Source organism: Spermophilus citellus (genome assembly GCF_964194105.1).
Source record: "Spermophilus citellus genome assembly, chromosome: 10".
Lineage (NCBI taxonomy): Eukaryota > Metazoa > Chordata > Mammalia > Rodentia > Sciuridae > Spermophilus > Spermophilus citellus.
In genome coordinates, this window is record NC_138197.1 from 84,093,150 (window position 1) to 84,111,695 (window position 18,546).

General features: G+C 36.9%; 1 protein-coding gene across 2 annotated transcripts in view; it reads left to right on the forward strand.

The window, feature by feature from the left end:
• SRGAP1 (SLIT-ROBO Rho GTPase activating protein 1) overlaps positions 1-18,546 on the forward strand; it is a 294,904-nt gene that overhangs the window by 137,395 nt on the left and 138,963 nt on the right. For both annotated transcript variants that reach the window (XM_081309469.1, XM_081309470.1), the window contains exons 2-3: positions 4,442-4,637; positions 11,874-12,036. In XM_081309469.1, coding sequence (XP_081165595.1) covers positions 4,442-4,637; positions 11,874-12,036 — 359 coding nt within the window. The remainder of the gene's footprint in view (positions 1-4,441; positions 4,638-11,873; positions 12,037-18,546) is intronic.

An 18,546-nucleotide genomic window follows, 5' to 3' on the forward strand; every position in this document is an offset into this window, starting at 1 on the left:
TGACCTAGATTCAAATAATGTCTGCTTTCAGCCTTCTCCAAGTTTACATTTTTCTGCCTGAAAGATGTTGCACCATTCTATGCAGGTATGTGGGAGTGATGGTGGAAGCCCTTTCTAGTATTCTATTTGGAAAATCTTTTCCATACTATTAGACATTGTAGCAATTAATATACAGATGATGTTGGCCAATATACTTATTTACTGTTTTGTTTACAGATAAATTCAAGATGAAATAAAAATATTGAGGTGAGAGTCATTTTATGCAGACATCATTTAAAAGGGCTTACTGATATATTATCTAATTTGACAAAAAGTATCCAAAACATTGTAGGCATGGAAATGTGAACTTGTTTTTATTATGATGATGACCATCATTAAACAAGAATTTATCAACAACTAAAATTTTATGGAATTGTAATATAGCTTTTTTTTAAATAAAATAGCTATTTTTAGATATAATCTACATATTAGATACTTTACCAACTCTGTGATTTTTTGGTATATTCAGAGTTTTGCAACCATTACCAAAATCAATTTTAAATCATTTTCTTCATCTGTGCCCTCCCAAAATCCTGTATTCATTAGCAGTAACTTCCCTTTTCTCCCCAAGTCCACCAAGCCTAGGTAAACACTAATATTTCTGTCTCTATGGATTAGTCTATTCTGGACATTTCACATGAATGGAATCATAGATCATGGGGTCTTTTGAGAGTGATTTCAGTCTCTAAGCTTACGTTTTCAGGGTTCATCAAGGCTGTGACATAAATCGGTATTTCATTCCTTTTTATGGTTAAACAATAGGCTATCATAAGGCTATTCCATGTTTTGTTTATCTGTTCGTTGTTGATAGACATTTGAGTTGCTTCCATTTTTCGGCTATAATGAATAATGCTGCTATACACATTCATGTACAGCTTTTTGTGTGGAAATATATTTACATTTCTCTCAGATGTGTACCTAGGAGTAGCAGTGCTGAATCATCTAACTCCATGTTTAACCTTTTGAGCAACTGCCAAAAAGTTTTCCTGTGTAACTGTATCACTTTCCTTCCTACCAGCAATGTATGAGGATGCCAATTCTCCACATCCTCCCCAGCACCTGTTATTGTCTTTCTTGCTGTAGCCATCCTAATGGGTGTGAAAGATTGTCTCATCACGCTTTAGAGTTGCATTTCCCCGGTGACTAATAACATTGAGCAACTTTTCATATGCTATTGGCTATTTTGTGTATCTTCTTGGAAGAAACATCTATTGATACCCTTTGCCTACTTTTTAAATTGAGTTTTTGTTTTTAATTGAGTTACAAAAGTTCTTGGTGTACTCTATCTACAAGTCCTTTATCAGATATACTGTGGGGTGTCTTTTTATCTTCTTAGTGGCTACAGTTATATATTTTGTAGCCTACTTATTCCTCAAAGCATTATGTTCTCCAAACATTAAGTGTGGGCTGGTTTCAGCTCCTCTTTCCATAGTTCCTTTATTATTGTACTAATCACAGTGTAACATGATTCTAGGATTTATCTTCCCTATAAGATGGAGCTGTGTCTTACAAATCTTTTTATTTCCATAGCTTGGGACTCTGCCTAACACAAAATGGGAGCACAGTAATTGCTTGTTCCACTAAACTAAAATGAACCTTGATTTTTTTTAAACAATCCAGATCAATACTAATACAAGAAAGCTGATAGAAAGGGTCTTAATAAACTTTCAAAGAATCTGGTGTAGGGAGGGAAGCTGCAAACCCTGGTATAGAAACAAGACTCTATTTTTCTAGAAATCACTCCTTGAGGTTTCACTGGTGCCAGCCCTAACCTCTAGATGCAAACACTTGTGGCCCTACTGTGGGTTTCCTCGTGTGGTCCTCAGTGCACCATGGACTGCTGCTCTCTGTTCTAACAGCAGGCTAACATTTATTTTACTCATCTATGCATTCATTTAAAAGTTCCACAAGCAACTTGCTACCTTGTAGCTCTGATGTGGTCTAAGGAATCCAGTTTTCCCTTGTAACAAGGTGTTTCCTATGGTAGTAGTTTTCTACCAATTTTTTTTAAAATGATCTGTTTAAACATCCTTTTCTTGTTTGTCAAACCTTTTCCAAATTGAAAAGTTAATCAAATGGTTCTCTTCCACATTCTAGATCATAGTTTATTTTCTCACAGAGATTCTCTAGATTGTGTCACTGTACAGTTTCACTATTATTGAAATGCTACAAGTGTCTTTACTTTGATTGGAAAATTATGATACCATGAAGTAACATTTACTCTCCATAAAACAAAGATGAGGATTTAATTGTTTAAACTCAGTCCTTCTCAGAACTCTGTAGTTCTTAATTTTAAATCCTGGTATAAATAAGCAAAGGAATATTTTAAAATGAGACTCAATAAGAAAACCTATGTAATTTTTGATGCGATTTGTACTCTCAGCTACTTTTATTTCCTATTAAGCAGTAAGGCAGTATAAACACACACACACACACACACACACACACACACACACACGGGTGCGGGGGTGGGGGGGAGCGAGAACTAGTTGATAGCCTAAGATGATTGATTTATTTTCTCTTAGCACAGCAAGAAGTTCTAAAATTACTTCATCTCAAAAGACTTACTGGAATTCCTGAATGAGAAATACCCCCATCCCCTTTTTTTTCCTTTATGAAACAAAAATAGCTCTGTATTTTTGGGAGAAAGAGTTTGGCAGATATGCTGATCATAATACTGTATTGGAAAATACTTACTTTGATTGACTGAAAACCAGATGCAATTCATGGTAGTTAAAAGCCAATGATAATGTGTTGACGCTGGTGTCCACACACTTCTGCGAGGTTAGTCACAGTATCCCTCAATCTGACATGGAGAAACCAAGAGAAAAATGGGAAATGCTTCCCTGTCTTGGTCCCCCACAAGAACGCCACCTGGAGCATAATGTTATCGAGGGTGCGATTTCATGTCTTCTTTGCCGGGACATAAGCCAGGCACAGTACAGCTGCTTCAGATCATGGCATGGTTGGGAGGAGGGCAGAAAGCATTTGTTTAGTCAGACTCAGAGATCAAGGTTGGCGGTCCTGGGGGAACTACTTACTAACTAAAATTCTTAAAGTGTTTAATCTCATTAAATTTTAGTGTACTATGTGTAAAAGTGGAAGGTGGTGCTAGTTCCTACTAGTAGAATAGCAAATACTGCATTACAATGAACTGTTGTTAAAATAAGCAAATTTCCTGATCATCTCTTCCACCCAGAACTTGATCACCAGCTGTCATGGATTTGATTAGGATGTATAGGCTTCGTGAGTATGTATAGTCAGCTCAGTCCTTCTCCATTGAAGAAGGATAATAGGGAAGAAATTGAAGTATTATTATTTAGGCATTGATTTCTACTAACTCCACCAAATTAGATTCTGTGCCCTCTTACAGGGAACGCGCATTGACCCTAGGGAAGATGAGATAAAGAAGTTTTGCAGTATGAATATTCTTTCTTTGGGGTTAGCCCTGGATCTCAGAACAAAAAAAAAAAAAAAACAAAAAAACAAGTCAGTGGTTATAGTTACTGTATCTCCCTTTCCAAAACACACATTTCTTTGTAACAGTCATTTACAGATATTTTTGCATGCCACAGTTTTGCTTTTATGCTTTTTCAAAATAACTAAATGACTAAACCTTCCTGTTCCTAATATATGAAAATTGTCAAAGGATTCTTTCATATTTTTATGTGCTGATAAGGATGCTAGTTTGAATGATGTGTAAAAAACTGAAGGCCAAGTGGATAGGCCTTGAAGTTATGAACAGAATGATAAAGTAGAATCTGAGGGTACCCCATTATGAATGGATTATTTAGATATAGAAAGAAATTATGAAATATGATATGTCAAGAGCTTTGTAATGTTGTGAACAACCAGTAAAAAAAATAGAAAGAAATTATGTTTAGGCACGGCATTCCACTAATCCCTGAAGCTCTGGGTTTTACAAACGAGAAGTTGATGCACCAGATGCCAGCTTCTGTGTGTGCCAAAAATCTTGTAGTTGCTCAAAAATCTTGAAGGAATGATGTCGATTTCTTTGCTATTTCAACTCAAAGTAGTTGAGGTAAAATGCTGCTGAAAAAAATTACAGTGTATTCAGCTACCAAAGATGTCCTATGTTATGTCCTATGAATAGTTATCTGCTTTAATTATTCCCCCTCATGACCCCATGCGTGTTTGTGGCATTACAGATGTGACCCACATTTCTATTCTAATTTACTACATTCTTTCCTAAGTCTCATCTCATACTTTTAAAGGGTCAGCAGACATTTTATTTAAGGAACCGACCTGGATATAGCACTCTAATAGAGGTGGAAACACAGACCTAAATATACAACAGGATTCAATCCTTGTACCTTGTCCATACCAGCGCACCTCAATAATTTTCATGAAAATCATCCAGTCGCTTCTCTTCTTTTCATAGAAATCCGAGCTCAACTGGTAGAACAACAAAAATGCCTGGAGCAGCAAACAGAGATGCGAGTTCAGCTCCTCCAGGACCTGCAAGACTTCTTCCGGAAAAAAGCCGAAATTGAGACCGAATACTCTAGGAACCTGGAGAAGTTGGCTGAAAGGTTCATGGCAAAAACGAGAAGCACCAAGGATCACCAGCAGTACAAGTAAGAGAGACTTGGCGCAAATGCACCTTTTCAAGATGATATCCTGCCTTTTAAACAAATCCTATTGGTTTAAGACTTTTTTATTTTTTTTATTTTTATCTGAAAAGATATTGGTGAACATATCCCTGTAAATAAAAGCAACCCTTTGCATTTATAGGTCCTGGACATCAATTTATCATATTTTAAAATAATGGTATTCTCTTGAAGTTATTCTGTTTCCATACATACATATTTAACATGTTCATATTTATGTTCACTCATAATCATTTTGCTAAAACCTTTATAATAATATATGTGTTATGTGTGTATATTATATATTTATTTTTTCAGTACCAGAGCCCAAGCATGCTAGGCAAGAGCTCTGTCACTGAGCTACATCTCAGTCCTTTTTTATAAGTTTATTTTTCAGATAGGTCTTCTTAAATTTCCCAGGCTGACCTCAAATGATCCTAAAATCAAATGATCCTCCTGCCTCAGCCTCCCAAAGGGCTGGGATTATAGGCATGTGCTACTATGCCCAGCCTCCAATACACATATACTTATGGATAAGTTTATATATAAGAAGACAAAAAAGTGTTTGTAAAATTCTTATTTTGTTTCTTTGGGTTCTCTTTTTATTTTTTGAGATGGGGTTTCACATGTTACAAGGCTGGCCTTTACTCATGATCCTTCCATCTCAGCCCCCTGAGTAGCTGGATTACAAGCATACACCACCACACCTGGCAGTAAAATTCTTGATTACAGGAAACTGGTAGTTAAAATCAGTCACAGGTAGATATATGAAAGGGCAAATTTGAAAAAAAAAATGCTTTTCAAGCAAAGACCATAAGATTTCTGTAATGATTTTATATGAAATGAAGCAATAAGGGTTTGTTTGTCCTCACTGCACCTCACCCAACATGTTTGTCATCATTGCAGTTGAAACCGATTTAAACAAGAGTTTAGCAGGCAAGGTAGCTCACAACTGTAATCCCAACAGCTCAGGAGGCTGAGGCAGGAGGATCACAAGTTCAAAGCCAGCTTCAGCAACTCAACAAGACCCTGACTCAAAATAAAAAATAATAACGGCTGGGGATGTAACTGGACTGTTAAGTCAATCCCCAGTACAAAAAAAAAAAAAAAAAAAAAAAAAAAAAAGCTTTTAGCAAAATGTGTGAGTGAACACAACTAAACCTTAGCATTAATTTAACAAACACATGCAGGTTATTCTATTAATGAATTTTACTTTATAATTGACATCCTGGAGACAGAAGGCCCACAGCTCCAGTAGAGGGTATGAGTGCTCCAGCAGGGGAAGCACAGGACAACCATAGACAGGTGGGCTGAGATCCACTCTATGGTGGAGGTGGGGGAAGGTCCTGGAAGAAGCCATATCGCAGTGGAGACCTGAAGGACTAGTTGGCCAGTAAAAGGGAGCTGAGGAGGACTGCAGGCCAGAGGAGCTTCATGGGTGAGGGACCACAGCAGAAGGAGTAGTGAGGGGTGAACAGAGTGGCTACAGGCATACACTGGGGCCGACTGTGGAAGTCTTACCATCTTCCTGGGCAGTTTTGATTTTATTCTGAGGTCATGAGAAGCCTTTGGAGAGTTTTAAGTAAAAGTGGGACCCGCCCTCACCTGCATTTTAAAATGATGACAAAGACCAAAGGTAGAATAATGGACTGGAAGAAGACAGAGGGAGAAGGAACACAAGGGGCCTCTCACTGTAAGGGCAAGAGCCAGGCACCCCATGGGCAGAGATAAATGGACCTTGTTTGGGAGATAGTAAAAAGGCAACATAGATGTTCATTTCTGGAAATACGGTGGGCCAGATGATCTGGAAAACACTTCTGCCACAAAACTGCTGGGAATACTGGTTAAAATATAATCGGCATCGTTTTCATTATACAGCTGTCCCCATGGGAAAACAAGGGAAATTTTTAGGGCCTGAAAAAGGAAGAGGGAAGGGAAGACCTAAGTGGCAGTGGTACCACCCTTTAATCTCACCTGGGGATGAACCATCTGCCCACCTACACAGGGGGAGGAGAGCTGTCTGCTCAGGCTGGGCTGCTGGGCGCCAGGCCTTTTTCTTCACCATTGGGTTTGCAGTGCCATTGTATACCCCCTCCCTGTCCTGAGATCCTTCATAAAAAGTAGGATGGGGTACGTTTGCAGAAGCAAATAGCTTTCTATTCTGGATAAGGAATATCTTTTTTTGTTCTTTCTTTTTCACTCTTCTTTCTTCTTTTATGGATGAGTTTAGCCTCTAGTTTGGGTCCAGCATAGAAATAAATCTTCATGATGATTCCCAGGGTGACCAAATGTCTAATGCCCTGGCAGACACTGAGGCCACAAAGAGGAGACTAGAGCCAGTACTATATTCACATGGATAGTAACTGTTCCTTTTTAAAAGCAATTGCAAATTAGGCTGCCCACTCATCATTCAACAAATACATCTGAGTGTCTTTTTTTGTGTGTTTTTGTACTTAGTAATTGATTATGAACTGAAAATATGGATGGGCTCATGCTCCATAATCTGGCCCTTAGTGAATCTGATGCCACTCTTTTGTTTCTCCAGGTTTTATTTGATAATTTTCTTAAAAAGATAAGCAGCTTAAAATTTTCTTTGACTTGATCAAGTTTATTTTTGAATATGAGACAAAAAAATGAAATAGATAATTAATCTGTGGAAAGGTTAAACTACAATTAAGAAAAACTCAAAGACAGGCTTTATTAAATTGTGAGTCAGACCTGGGTTTGAATAATGGCTCCACTGGGCAGCTTTGCTTAAGTGACATACCCTTTCTGAGGCTTGCTTTCCTAATATGTAAAATGAGATTTTATGACCATTAAGTGGGAAACATGACAAAGTCCTTGATATGGTTGATAGCTGACATGGGATGTGCATGCAGCATTTCTTTTTCCCTTTGCAAAAAAAAAAAAAAATGCTGTTATCTTTAGCACAGAAATGTTACCATTCATTGAAGCTGGACTCTAGAGTCTGCTCTTATTCAATTGGGGGATGTTTATTGTGCAGAACAATCCTTGCCCTGAAGTTTCCACTGCATAATAGAAAAGACCAAGGCTTCGATCGGCCTCCCTGAACACAAAGGCTCACTTTGACACTAGCTTTGGTCTTTATCAAATCACAGTGCCTTGCTAAGCTTCAATTCTCTCATTGACAGAAAGGATACAAAGAATCTCTGCCTTAAATGGTAGTGGTAAGGATTAAGTGGAATTAATGTCAACTCTTTAGAGCAGCCCTAGATAATCATAGCTAACTTTATATAGCACTAACTATGTGCCTAAGGCATTATTGTAAGCATTTAAAAGCATATATTAACTCAGGTATCTGCATAATAATCTTATGAGATGATATTATTATTTTACCCATTCTACAAAATTAATTGAAGCGCAGAGAGGTTGAAATCATTTGCCCCAAACTACTTTGCTAGTAAATGGTGGATGGAGTAAGCACCTAGAGAGCATTGCTCTAGAGTCTGTGATCCTGACCTGTATACTGCTTCTCACTTAGTAAATGATACCTTCCATTCTTATTATTTTTATTGGTGCATTAAAATTATACATAATATTGGGATTCAGTATGCCATATTTGTGCATGCACATTACATAATTTGATCAATCTCATTCCCCACTACCTTCCTTCTCCCTCCCCCAATTGGCTTACTCTACTTACTGATCTCCCTTCTGTTGCTGTTGTTATTGTCATTATTATTATCATTATTTGTTAACAGGTACTGAATCCAGGGACACTTAATCACTGGGCCACATCCCCAGCCCTTATTATATTTTATTTTGAGACAGATCTTGCTAAGTTGCTTAGGGCCTCGCTAAATAGCTGAGGCTGGCTTTGAACTTGCAGCCCTCCTGAGCCACAGGGATTACAGGCATGTGCCACTGTGCCCCACAGCATTATTATTTGAATTAATGCATGATAATTATATACATATACACATGGAAAAATATATATATGATTCTTTGTGGTATATTAGAACATGGATACAGGATGATATCATTCCCCAGTACTTCCCCGTTATTACTAATAGTAATAATATGGCAACAATAATGTGTTATTCTTTTTTTTTGTTATGTCTTGTTGGTGAATGGTTCCTTTTAACAGTATATAATGTCCTTCTTTATCCCTTTTGATTAACTTAGTCTTGAAGTCGATTTTATTCGATATGAGGATGGCCACCCCTGCTTGCTTACGAGGACCGTGTGCGTGGTATATTTTTTCCCATCCTTTCACCTTCAGCCTGTGTATGTCTTTTCCAATCAGATGTGTCTCCTGGAGGCAGCATATTGTTGGATTTGTTTTTTTAATCCATGATACCAGCCTATGTCGCTTTATTGGAGAGTTTAAGCCATTAACATTCAGAGTTACTATTGATATATGGTTTGTACTTCCATCCATGTTTGATTATTTATCCTTTTTTAAAAAAATTTAGTTTGTTTCTCCATGATTATCTTTCCCCTCGCCCTCTGTCTTTACCGAGGCACTTCCTACTGATGGTCTTGGTTATTGTTTTTCATTTCTTCCTCGTGTAGTGTTTTGCTCAAAATGCTTTGCAATGCTGGTTTTCTGGCTGCAAATTCTTTTAACTTTTGTTTATCATGAAAGATTTTTATTTCGTTGTCATACCTGAAGCTTAATTTTGCTGGATACAGAATTCTTGGTTGGCATCCATTGTCTTTCAGTGTTTGAAATACATTGTTCCATGACCTTCTTGCTTTCAGCGTCTGTGATGAAAAATCCGTTGTTAACCTTATTGGTTTACCCCTGAATGTAATCTGTCTCCTTTCTCTTGTAGCTTTTAATATTTTCTCTTTGTTCTGTATATTGGATATCTTCATAACAATGTGTCTTGGCGTTGGTCTACTGTGATCTTGTGTGCTCGGTGTCCTGTATGCATCTTCAATTTGTATATCTGTTTCCTTTTTTATTTCTGGAAAGTTTTCTGTAATTATTTCATTCAGCAGGTTACTCATTCCCTTGGTTTGAATCTCTGTACCTTCTTCTATCCCGATGACTCGTAAGTTTGGTTTTTTTTTATGTTATCCCATAACTCTTGGATGTTTTTCTCGTGATTTTTTACCAGCCTTTCTGAGTTGCCTAGACTCTTTTCAAGATGATATATTTTGTCTTCATTATCTGATGTTCTGGCTTCTACTTGCTCCACTCTGTTAGTGATACTCTCAATTGAGTTTTTTTTTTGTTTTGTTTTGTTTTGTTTTGTTTTTTTATGTTTTTTTTTTATTGGTTGTTCACAACATTACAAAGCTCTTGACATATCATATTTCATACATTAGATTGAAGTGGGTTATGAACCCCCAATTTTACCCCAAATGCAGATTGCAGAATCACGCCGGTTACACATCCACAATTTTACATAATGCCCTATTAGTAATTGTTGTATTCTGCTACCTTTCCTATCCCCTACTATCCCCCTCCCCTCCCATCTTCTCTCTCTACCCCATCTACTGTAATTCATTTCTCTCCTTGTTTATTTTCCCATTCCCCTCACAACCTCTTATATGTAATTTTGTGTAGCAATGAGGGTCTCCCTTCATTTCCATGCAATTTCCCTTTTCTCTCCCTTTCCCTCCCATCTCATGTCTCTGTTTAATGTTAATCTTTTCTTCCTGCTCTTCCTCCCTGCTCTGTTCATAGTTGCTCTCATTATATCAAAGAAGACATTTGGTATTTGTTTTTTAGGGATTGGCTAGCTTCACTAAGCATAATCTGCTCTAGTGCCATCCATTTCCCTGCAAATTTTATGATTTTGTCATTTTTTATTGCTGCATAGTACTCCATTGTGTATAGATGCCACAATAATGTGTTATTCTGAATAATACTAATTTAATGCTCACAATGGGGCAGAACACTGAAGATACAAAAATAAGTTTGAAACATCCTCAGTGAATTTATGAAGTACTTTCAAATAAATGATACACATACTGTTGATGTAAAGAAGGTAACATTGACTTATGTGGCTGGGTAGATAGGGAATGTCAATAGAATGGCTCCAGTTACCTGCCATAGAGCCACTGTTCCTTCCCTGATGGCTTTGAGAATAAATAGGAGTTTCCCAGGTGGAGGTCATAATTATCAGTGTGCCACAGGGAGAGGGAGGGTCTTCTCTTGAGGTGCAAGTGCCAAGACCTGACAAGTGCCTGATTCATCTCTTTCCCAAGCCTATTTCTGCTTTTTCTTCTGGTGAGGGTTTAGACTTGATGCAGTATTAAATCCAGAGCCTGAGAGACTTAGTGACACAAACACCTGGCATAATCATTTTTTTCCCAACTTTATTAATGTTTAGGGTCATAAATGATCATGAATAATAAAATAACACATCCAATTAAATGGCACATGTATCCCCAAGTTAGGAGAAACACTCTGTGCCCACGTTGCCATTTTACAGTTAGTTTTTAAAGTGAAAAACAAAAAGCAAAAATTGTGCTTTACCTTTTTATTTTAAGCAGTACCATCCCAGTTGTTTATGTTTTTGTTTGGAGTTTTTCTTTGAAATTTCTTAAAACATCTCCTTAGTGGTTTATTGACACTTTTGGATTTATTATCCAGAATAAAACAAGAAGCAGTTACAAATTTGAAAAAGTTTAATGGGTTTCAATAGGACTTGTATGAAGTCATGAGCTAGCAAACTTCTTGGTTCTGTTCATGGGTTTCAAGACAGTGCAAAAGAGCTCTGATTTCCCCGGGAACCCTGTTTGGGAGGCTAAAGGTTATATATCAGGGGATTAATAAATAACCTTCAAGTTTATGTTCTGTGGAAAGAGTAACTAACCAAATTTCTTTTCCAAGAGCAGATGGAACATTCAAAGCAGACTTTGTGCTGTGGCAAACCACACTCTGTCTAAGGCATAGTAGTCAATAGATTTTTATGTAAATATAAATCGCCTTCTTCAATAGTGTATTTAAAGCTGAAGGGCTGCCTGAGCACTGTGTATGTTGGGGTCCTGCAGACCTGGTCAGGAGTGCAGGTTTTCCCTGGTGTTCATGGTCAAGGTTTTCCTCCCACGCCTGGCAGATTAATTGCTGGCTCTATGCTGTGTGCAGGCTGAAAGACTGTTCAGTGGGCTGAGTGTCCTGGTCTAAGAAACACTCAGAGCAGAGTCCTGTTCTTTTGTGGCTCCTTAATTTGCCATAGAGACATCACTCAACTGGTTGGGGCAACTCTGAAACTGATAGTAACTCTGTCTTTCTTCACCTCTCAGGAAAGACCAAAACCTATTGTCTCCAGTGAACTGCTGGTATTTGCTCCTGAACCAAGTAAGGAGAGAAAGCAAAGACCATGCAACCTTGAGTGACATCTATCTGAACAATGTGATTATGCGGTTCATGCAGATAAGCGAGGATTCCACCAGGATGTTTAAAAAGGTACACCTAGTAAATCCTCCTGCAGCATGCTTTCTGATAACTGCCTTGTCTCAAACCAAGAGTGAGAACAGTGTCTAGAAAAAATTAAAGGAGTGAATATTTTAAAGACACAGAATAAAAAGTTAACCTTGAGAAGACATAGTATATATGTATGTGTGTGTGTGTGTGTGTGTATAAAAAATGCATGTATGGTATGTATATGGTATTAGATATTAAATATAGTTATATTCAGCAAATTACGTGAACACAATTTTGAAAAAGATGTACTTGCAAATTACACTTCTGTCTTTAGGAACTGTCTGAGCTTAAGAAAAATAAGATGAGAAAAGAAAAACCTCTGATTCTGTCTTAGGCTCACACATGATCAGACTTGTGAAGAACAAGATTACCCCATGTGCTGCTCTCTTGGAAAAATGTTATCACAATTTTTTCTTACTCCCACCATACCAGCAGCAGGGGCTGTGAGAAAGCAATGAGAAAAAAATTCCACAGGGCACAGAAAATTCAGTTCCTTACTCACCAGAGAACTTCTTCTTTCCCAAATCCATTAAAAAAAGAAGAAGAAAGAAAACAGACTTGAAGGCTCTTTGTCATCGGTGCTAGCCTCAGCCAACTCTTGGCAATTTTTTTTTTGTTGTTTGGACATTTTTGTTGACAACAATAACAAAACTGGACCATTTCCTGTACAGAGACTGCAGCTACTTGCCCAGTAAGACTGGTCCTTGGCTTTTTATATTTGTAGGACAAGAGCCTCCCCATCCCTCTCAGCTTTGTATTAATAGTATTTAGTGTCAATATTTATACCTGTATTTACTCTTCAGTAAGTAATTATGAGTTTCAGAAAGAAAATGGGGCAGGGGGAACCACTCTGTAGATTAATGATATATTAATGTTTCAAAGGGGCCCTTTAAAACAAAGACGTAGTGTTTAAGCAGGCCAGATGGAAATCTTCTTAGTCTTGTCTGATGTATCCACATTAGACTTGATTTCTGACCTAGAAATGGAATTTAGCAAGCCCTAAGTTATCATGTGCTCTATTTAATGGGGAAAAATGTTTCAAACAAAGGAGAATTTTTAAAAATTGGAACTGAGGAGTATATTAATTAAGAAGAGAATAGGAAGAGAAATATCCTAGTATCTTAGGTAATGGTGATTATAAAAAGAAATTCAAACTGAGCTGGAAAAGTGAAGTAATTTTCTTGTTCATTGGCCCTTTCTGCTGAGACCCCCTTTGGTTCAGCAGGTGTTTGTGAGTCTCTCCCATGAGCAGGAGATTGGGATGTTAGGTGTCAGAAAGGATACAGAGATGGAGAAAAACAGTCTTCATCTTCAAGGATGTTGCAGTTTATCCAAATCTGAATGACATTAAAAGATGCTTTCTAGTCTTGAAGGCGCTGGCAGGGCCTAAAGGACCAGCTCCTCAATAGAGTTCATTTATCCATTTAACAAAACATTTTTTAAATTCCTGGTCAACCAGAGTTAAAAGACACGTCCCTGCCTGTTAGAAGTTCATTGTAATAATTAAGGATTACCACACTCCAGAGATGCACAACCCACTATGGGAGCCTAAGGCTAGGGATCTCAGCTTTACCAAGGGATCAAGGAAATGCTTCATGCAAGAGGGAACACTTGAAGTGAGGCTTCTAGGAGAAGCAAGCATTCATCAAGCAGACAAGGACAAAGAGCTCTCTAGGGGAAGTGACAGCATATGTTCTGGGGAAGTTTGATATGATTGGGCCAGGGGTTGTATGGGAGTGGGTGATGGGTTATGAGACTAGAAAAGATGGTCAAATGAGGAGGGATTGTGTGTGTCTTGCTAAGATGTAAGAATTTGAGAGTCAAATTCAAGAGATTGGTAATGTTGGTAGAATCTGAGAATGAGAGTCAAATGGATTTGGACTTGAATTCCCTCTCTTCTGCTTACTTGCTTTGAACTCTTGAGAGATGATTCACAAGGTTGAAGAGAATGTTCTCTACTCTTGAAGGGATGGAAAAGGCAAGCCTGGACAGAGGAAGAAGCTGAACCTATAGAGTTCAGGGGCAGGATAGCCTTTGGAGTTGTCTCATAGCCAGCCTTTGTTTTGGAGGCATTGGATTTGAGCTGCTCTTGGGAAGGGATACACAATCTTGGGATAGCTCCCTTTGGTAGAGGGTAACTCCCCAAAGACAAATTCCCAGAGAGGGATCAGCTGTGAGTTTCAGAATCAGTATTCCCAGAAGTTGGGGGTGGGGAGGGGAATGAATTCCTGGCTCTTGAAGAGGGATCCAGGTAATGCACAGTAATTACAGAAGGAGACAGTCAGTCAGACATGTCTGTTTTTTTGCTATCTAGCATTCTCATGTCCAGAATTTACAGTGGATTCCTGATCACTTTATCATTTAGTGGAGAGAGCAACTGATTCATTTCTCCTGCACAGCCTCTCTCACTTATCCATTGATGACCAGCTGAAAAAGCAATGCTCATTACAATTACAGATGCCAATTTCTACCTTCCTCACGTCAACAAGGAGACTGCACACCTCACCTTTCCATCTTGTTGGAAGAACAAGAGGCAGAAGCAAAAAGAAAGCCAGAGGTTATTAAGGAGAAAGACTAATTAACCTAGAACACATTTGTCATCTGAATGCAAAGAAAGCCAAAATCTACATTGTTCAAGTCCAAAAGAATTTCATGTTCCTTTATATTAGAAAGTAACACTAGTATTGTCTGCTTATTCTTTTTTAATCACCAATTTTCCTTTATAAAACACATCTTCCATTGTTATGGTTCTAGATTAGAGTACTATTTTCTTTGAAAATGGGAAGAAATCATCAGAGTTGGTCTGATGTGATTTTTACAACCCCTATGTAGTCCTTGGGGACATAAAGCTTGTTTTCTTGGGAGAGGATTCTGACACTTTTTTTCCAAAACTATTCCCATGTCTATTTGGAGATTTAAATACATGCTGTGTTCTTCAGAGTTTTGACCTGTTAAACAGCTACATCTTACTCAGTTTAGTCAATAACATAGAATTCTTTTTCTCAGACTATTCTGTCAAATAAGAAGTTTGGACCAGGTTAATTCCAGTGATATTCTTGTGTCCAAATGCATGTAATTATCAAGAAGACACTTGTAAAAATACCTAATTGCATACATAGTGGCAGGAAACAGCTTAAAGATTTAAGTCTTAATCACATCAGATCTGATTACAGACATAGTTGCCCTAACTTGACAGAAAGTTTTCAACAGGTTGAAAAAGGGAAGCATTTTAAAAAGCAAAAATCAATCAAATGTTTGATTCTTTTAGACTTAGACCTTTAAAGTGTGTTGGTCAGAATAACAGTGATTCAGCTTTTATACTCTGAAATCAGATATTTGGGGTGTAAATCTTGACTTTGCCACCATTAGTAGTTATGTGAACTTGAGAGTATTTGTAAACCTCATAAGCCTCAGTTTCCACATCTGTAGAGTAGGTATAAAAAGCTATTCCCCGGTAGTAGTATGGAGGATTCATGAGTCATACATGGAAAGCAACTTAGTGTCTAGACTTAATAAGTCCTAAGTAACTAGTTTCTTTATTATCACTGATATTGTAATAATTAATTCCAGATACCTGTAATAATTATGCAATTTGAGATTATCCATTAATCTCACATTAAAAAATGTGTTCTCATTCTAAGGAGACTGTATGAGGCAGCTTTGTGATGTACACTTTCAGATCATCATCTATCACTTGTTATGAAGTACATAACATCTTTGCTTATAGCTGAATTAAACTTTTTGTCCTCAAATTTCAATAGTTAGTGATTAGCCAAATGAATGCCTGAGTTGGTCAGCAATCCTTGCCTTTCAGATCCCCTACAGCCTTTCCACATTGACAATCCTACCTTTGAGTCTACATTGATTGCTTCATATATTCAACAAAATGAGTTACTCAATTCCAGACCCTCATTCAGATATGGATAATCAGATATGGGTAGGAGATGACTCTGCCTTTACTCTCTTAAGCCCTGCTTTATCATTTTACATACAGGTCAGAATTCCAGGGCTTCTTGTACATAAGGGTTTGTTTCATTATTAAATCCCACTCTTTCCCCAAAGAACAAGGGCTGATGATGTGCCCATCACCCTGTTCGCCAGCCCTGCCTCCCCGAGTCACCAGATACTGATTCTTCTTTCCATTACTCATACTGAAAGAGAATGTTCTACATCTGGTTTGGTGCTAGAGCCAGAAAATGTGCAATTCATATGCTACACATAAAAATGTAATTAATGTCAGCAGTCACAATTGCAGGGAAGGCTACAGCCAGATCGCAGTAACCATTCTATTTAAACACCTAGTCACTAGATATTACTTACCAATTTTAAGAATGTTAATAGAGGTATGTGGTTTAGAGGGAACACCATACAATTGTGCCATTTGGATATGTCAGATTTATCCCTGTGTTTTAAATTATCTTGAAGGTTTTCATTTTCCATGAACGATTCTCAAATTATTGATGTACTTTTACCTGTTTTGCACAAATTACATGTACAAGTATAGTTTTTTTTTTTTTTAAATCTTCCAACAACAGCAGCATCTGTAAGCACCACTTGCTGATATTGAGCTGTGTGCCAAGGTCTGACTTTTTCTCATATTAGCTTACACATCCTCATAGCTGTCCAATAAACAGGTATTATTTAATCCATATTTTAAGGATAAAGAAATAAAATGCTTGGGGATGTGATTTGCAGAGCCAGGCTGGCTAGTATATATTCTTCTCTTTGCCCATATTTTCGATAATTCATAGCTATTATGGACTTCGTTAGCATTTCTTTGGTCATAATTGGAGATGTCACTCAATGTGTAGGGTCAGCAGCTTCTAAGAAATAGGACACTAGGGTTCTTGGGCCCTGTTTATTTCTTATGAAAATCCTGAACAAAGCTATTCCTAGGATAAGACAGAAAAATCTGTCATCTTCATTATAGACAGGGTCTCAAAGCAGCAGATACTGGCCCCAAGCCACTGAGAATTACCCTCCTCTGGTATAAATGTATAGATTAGAAGATTTAGATTCATAGGAATTAAATTAACCCACTTTTGGTATTGATGATTCTGTGGATTAACTTGAAAAGAAAGAGAGATAACTAGTGAAATTCATAATCAGTTTTTATTTTTATTAAAGTCAACCATATTCTATTTAAATACCTCAATATGAAAAAAGCAAGATATTTTACAGGGATAAAGTTCTTCTTTCAAATAGACCATTTAAATAAGTTAATATATAAACAGATACTTTAGTTGAAGTTAATAAAAGATACTATTCTACTACGGATCTCTAAGACTCTGATCTTGTATTGAAAAAAAAAGTACGTAAAGTTTAAAACATTGAAAATTATCCATCTGTATGTGCATAGAAAGAGTTTCTTTTTTAATGTAAAATATATATTCATTGTAGAATATAAAAATATATATTCAGTATAGAAAAAATTTAGAAAACACTAAGAAACAGAAAAAGAATGATAATTACCCATTTCAGTACTATAAACTATTAATATTTTGGTCTTTTTTTTCAATGTTTATATGTATACACGTATATATGGATAATATAAAAACATACATATGTATTTTACAAAATTGAGATCATTTCATATAGCTTGGAAATCTGCCTTTCCATGTAAAGTCTCATTAACCTTTCTCATGTCCAGAAATAATTTTTTAGAACAGGATACTTCATGCCTGCATAGTGTTCTATTCTCTGCATGGCCCCATGTTATTTCCTTATTATTGGACATTTAAAATGTTTCACACATCAGTGATATTTTTCTTATGCTACATTCCTGGGGGTAGAATGGTTGGATCAAAGTGTGGCCTTAGCATTTCATGTCTTAAAAGCAATTCTTTGCTTTTACCTTTTCAGAGTAATGATGGTCATGGCTGTGATTTACCAACTAGTAATATATTCCCTGAAAAATAAATGGACTATTTTATTAGAGAGAACAACCAGATGTGATTCAGTATGCTTATGCAACAGTGGTAAATAATATAACAAGAGGAACTTTTTCAAAGCATTTTAGTGCACTGTAGCAGAAGAATTAAATGGTACTCTGGTAGCCTCAGGGGACAGCTTAATTATTGATAGGACCTGGATAAATAAGTAAGAATAGCTCAAGCTAACACCACTAACTTGTTCTCTTGAGTTTTATCACCATATGGCTAGCTTGTTTTTCTAGAAATAAATTAAAACCAAACTTTTATTCTTATAATGTTATAATTTTGTGAATTATTTCAGAAAACATTTTTAATGTGTTTTTATAAATTGCATATGAGATTGTCAGGCCCATAGTAAGTGTTCAATGAGTAGCAATGGTTGATGTTGCTGTTCTAGTATTTGTATTCTTGCCTTTATTACTTAGTAACAATAGGACATGCATGATTGGCCTGGCTACAAATTTAGCAGATGAGTTGCTATAAAAAAATATTGACAATCTGTTCAGAAGCTTTATCAAACACTTATAAGCAGGACATGAAGCAGATGATATATGTGACT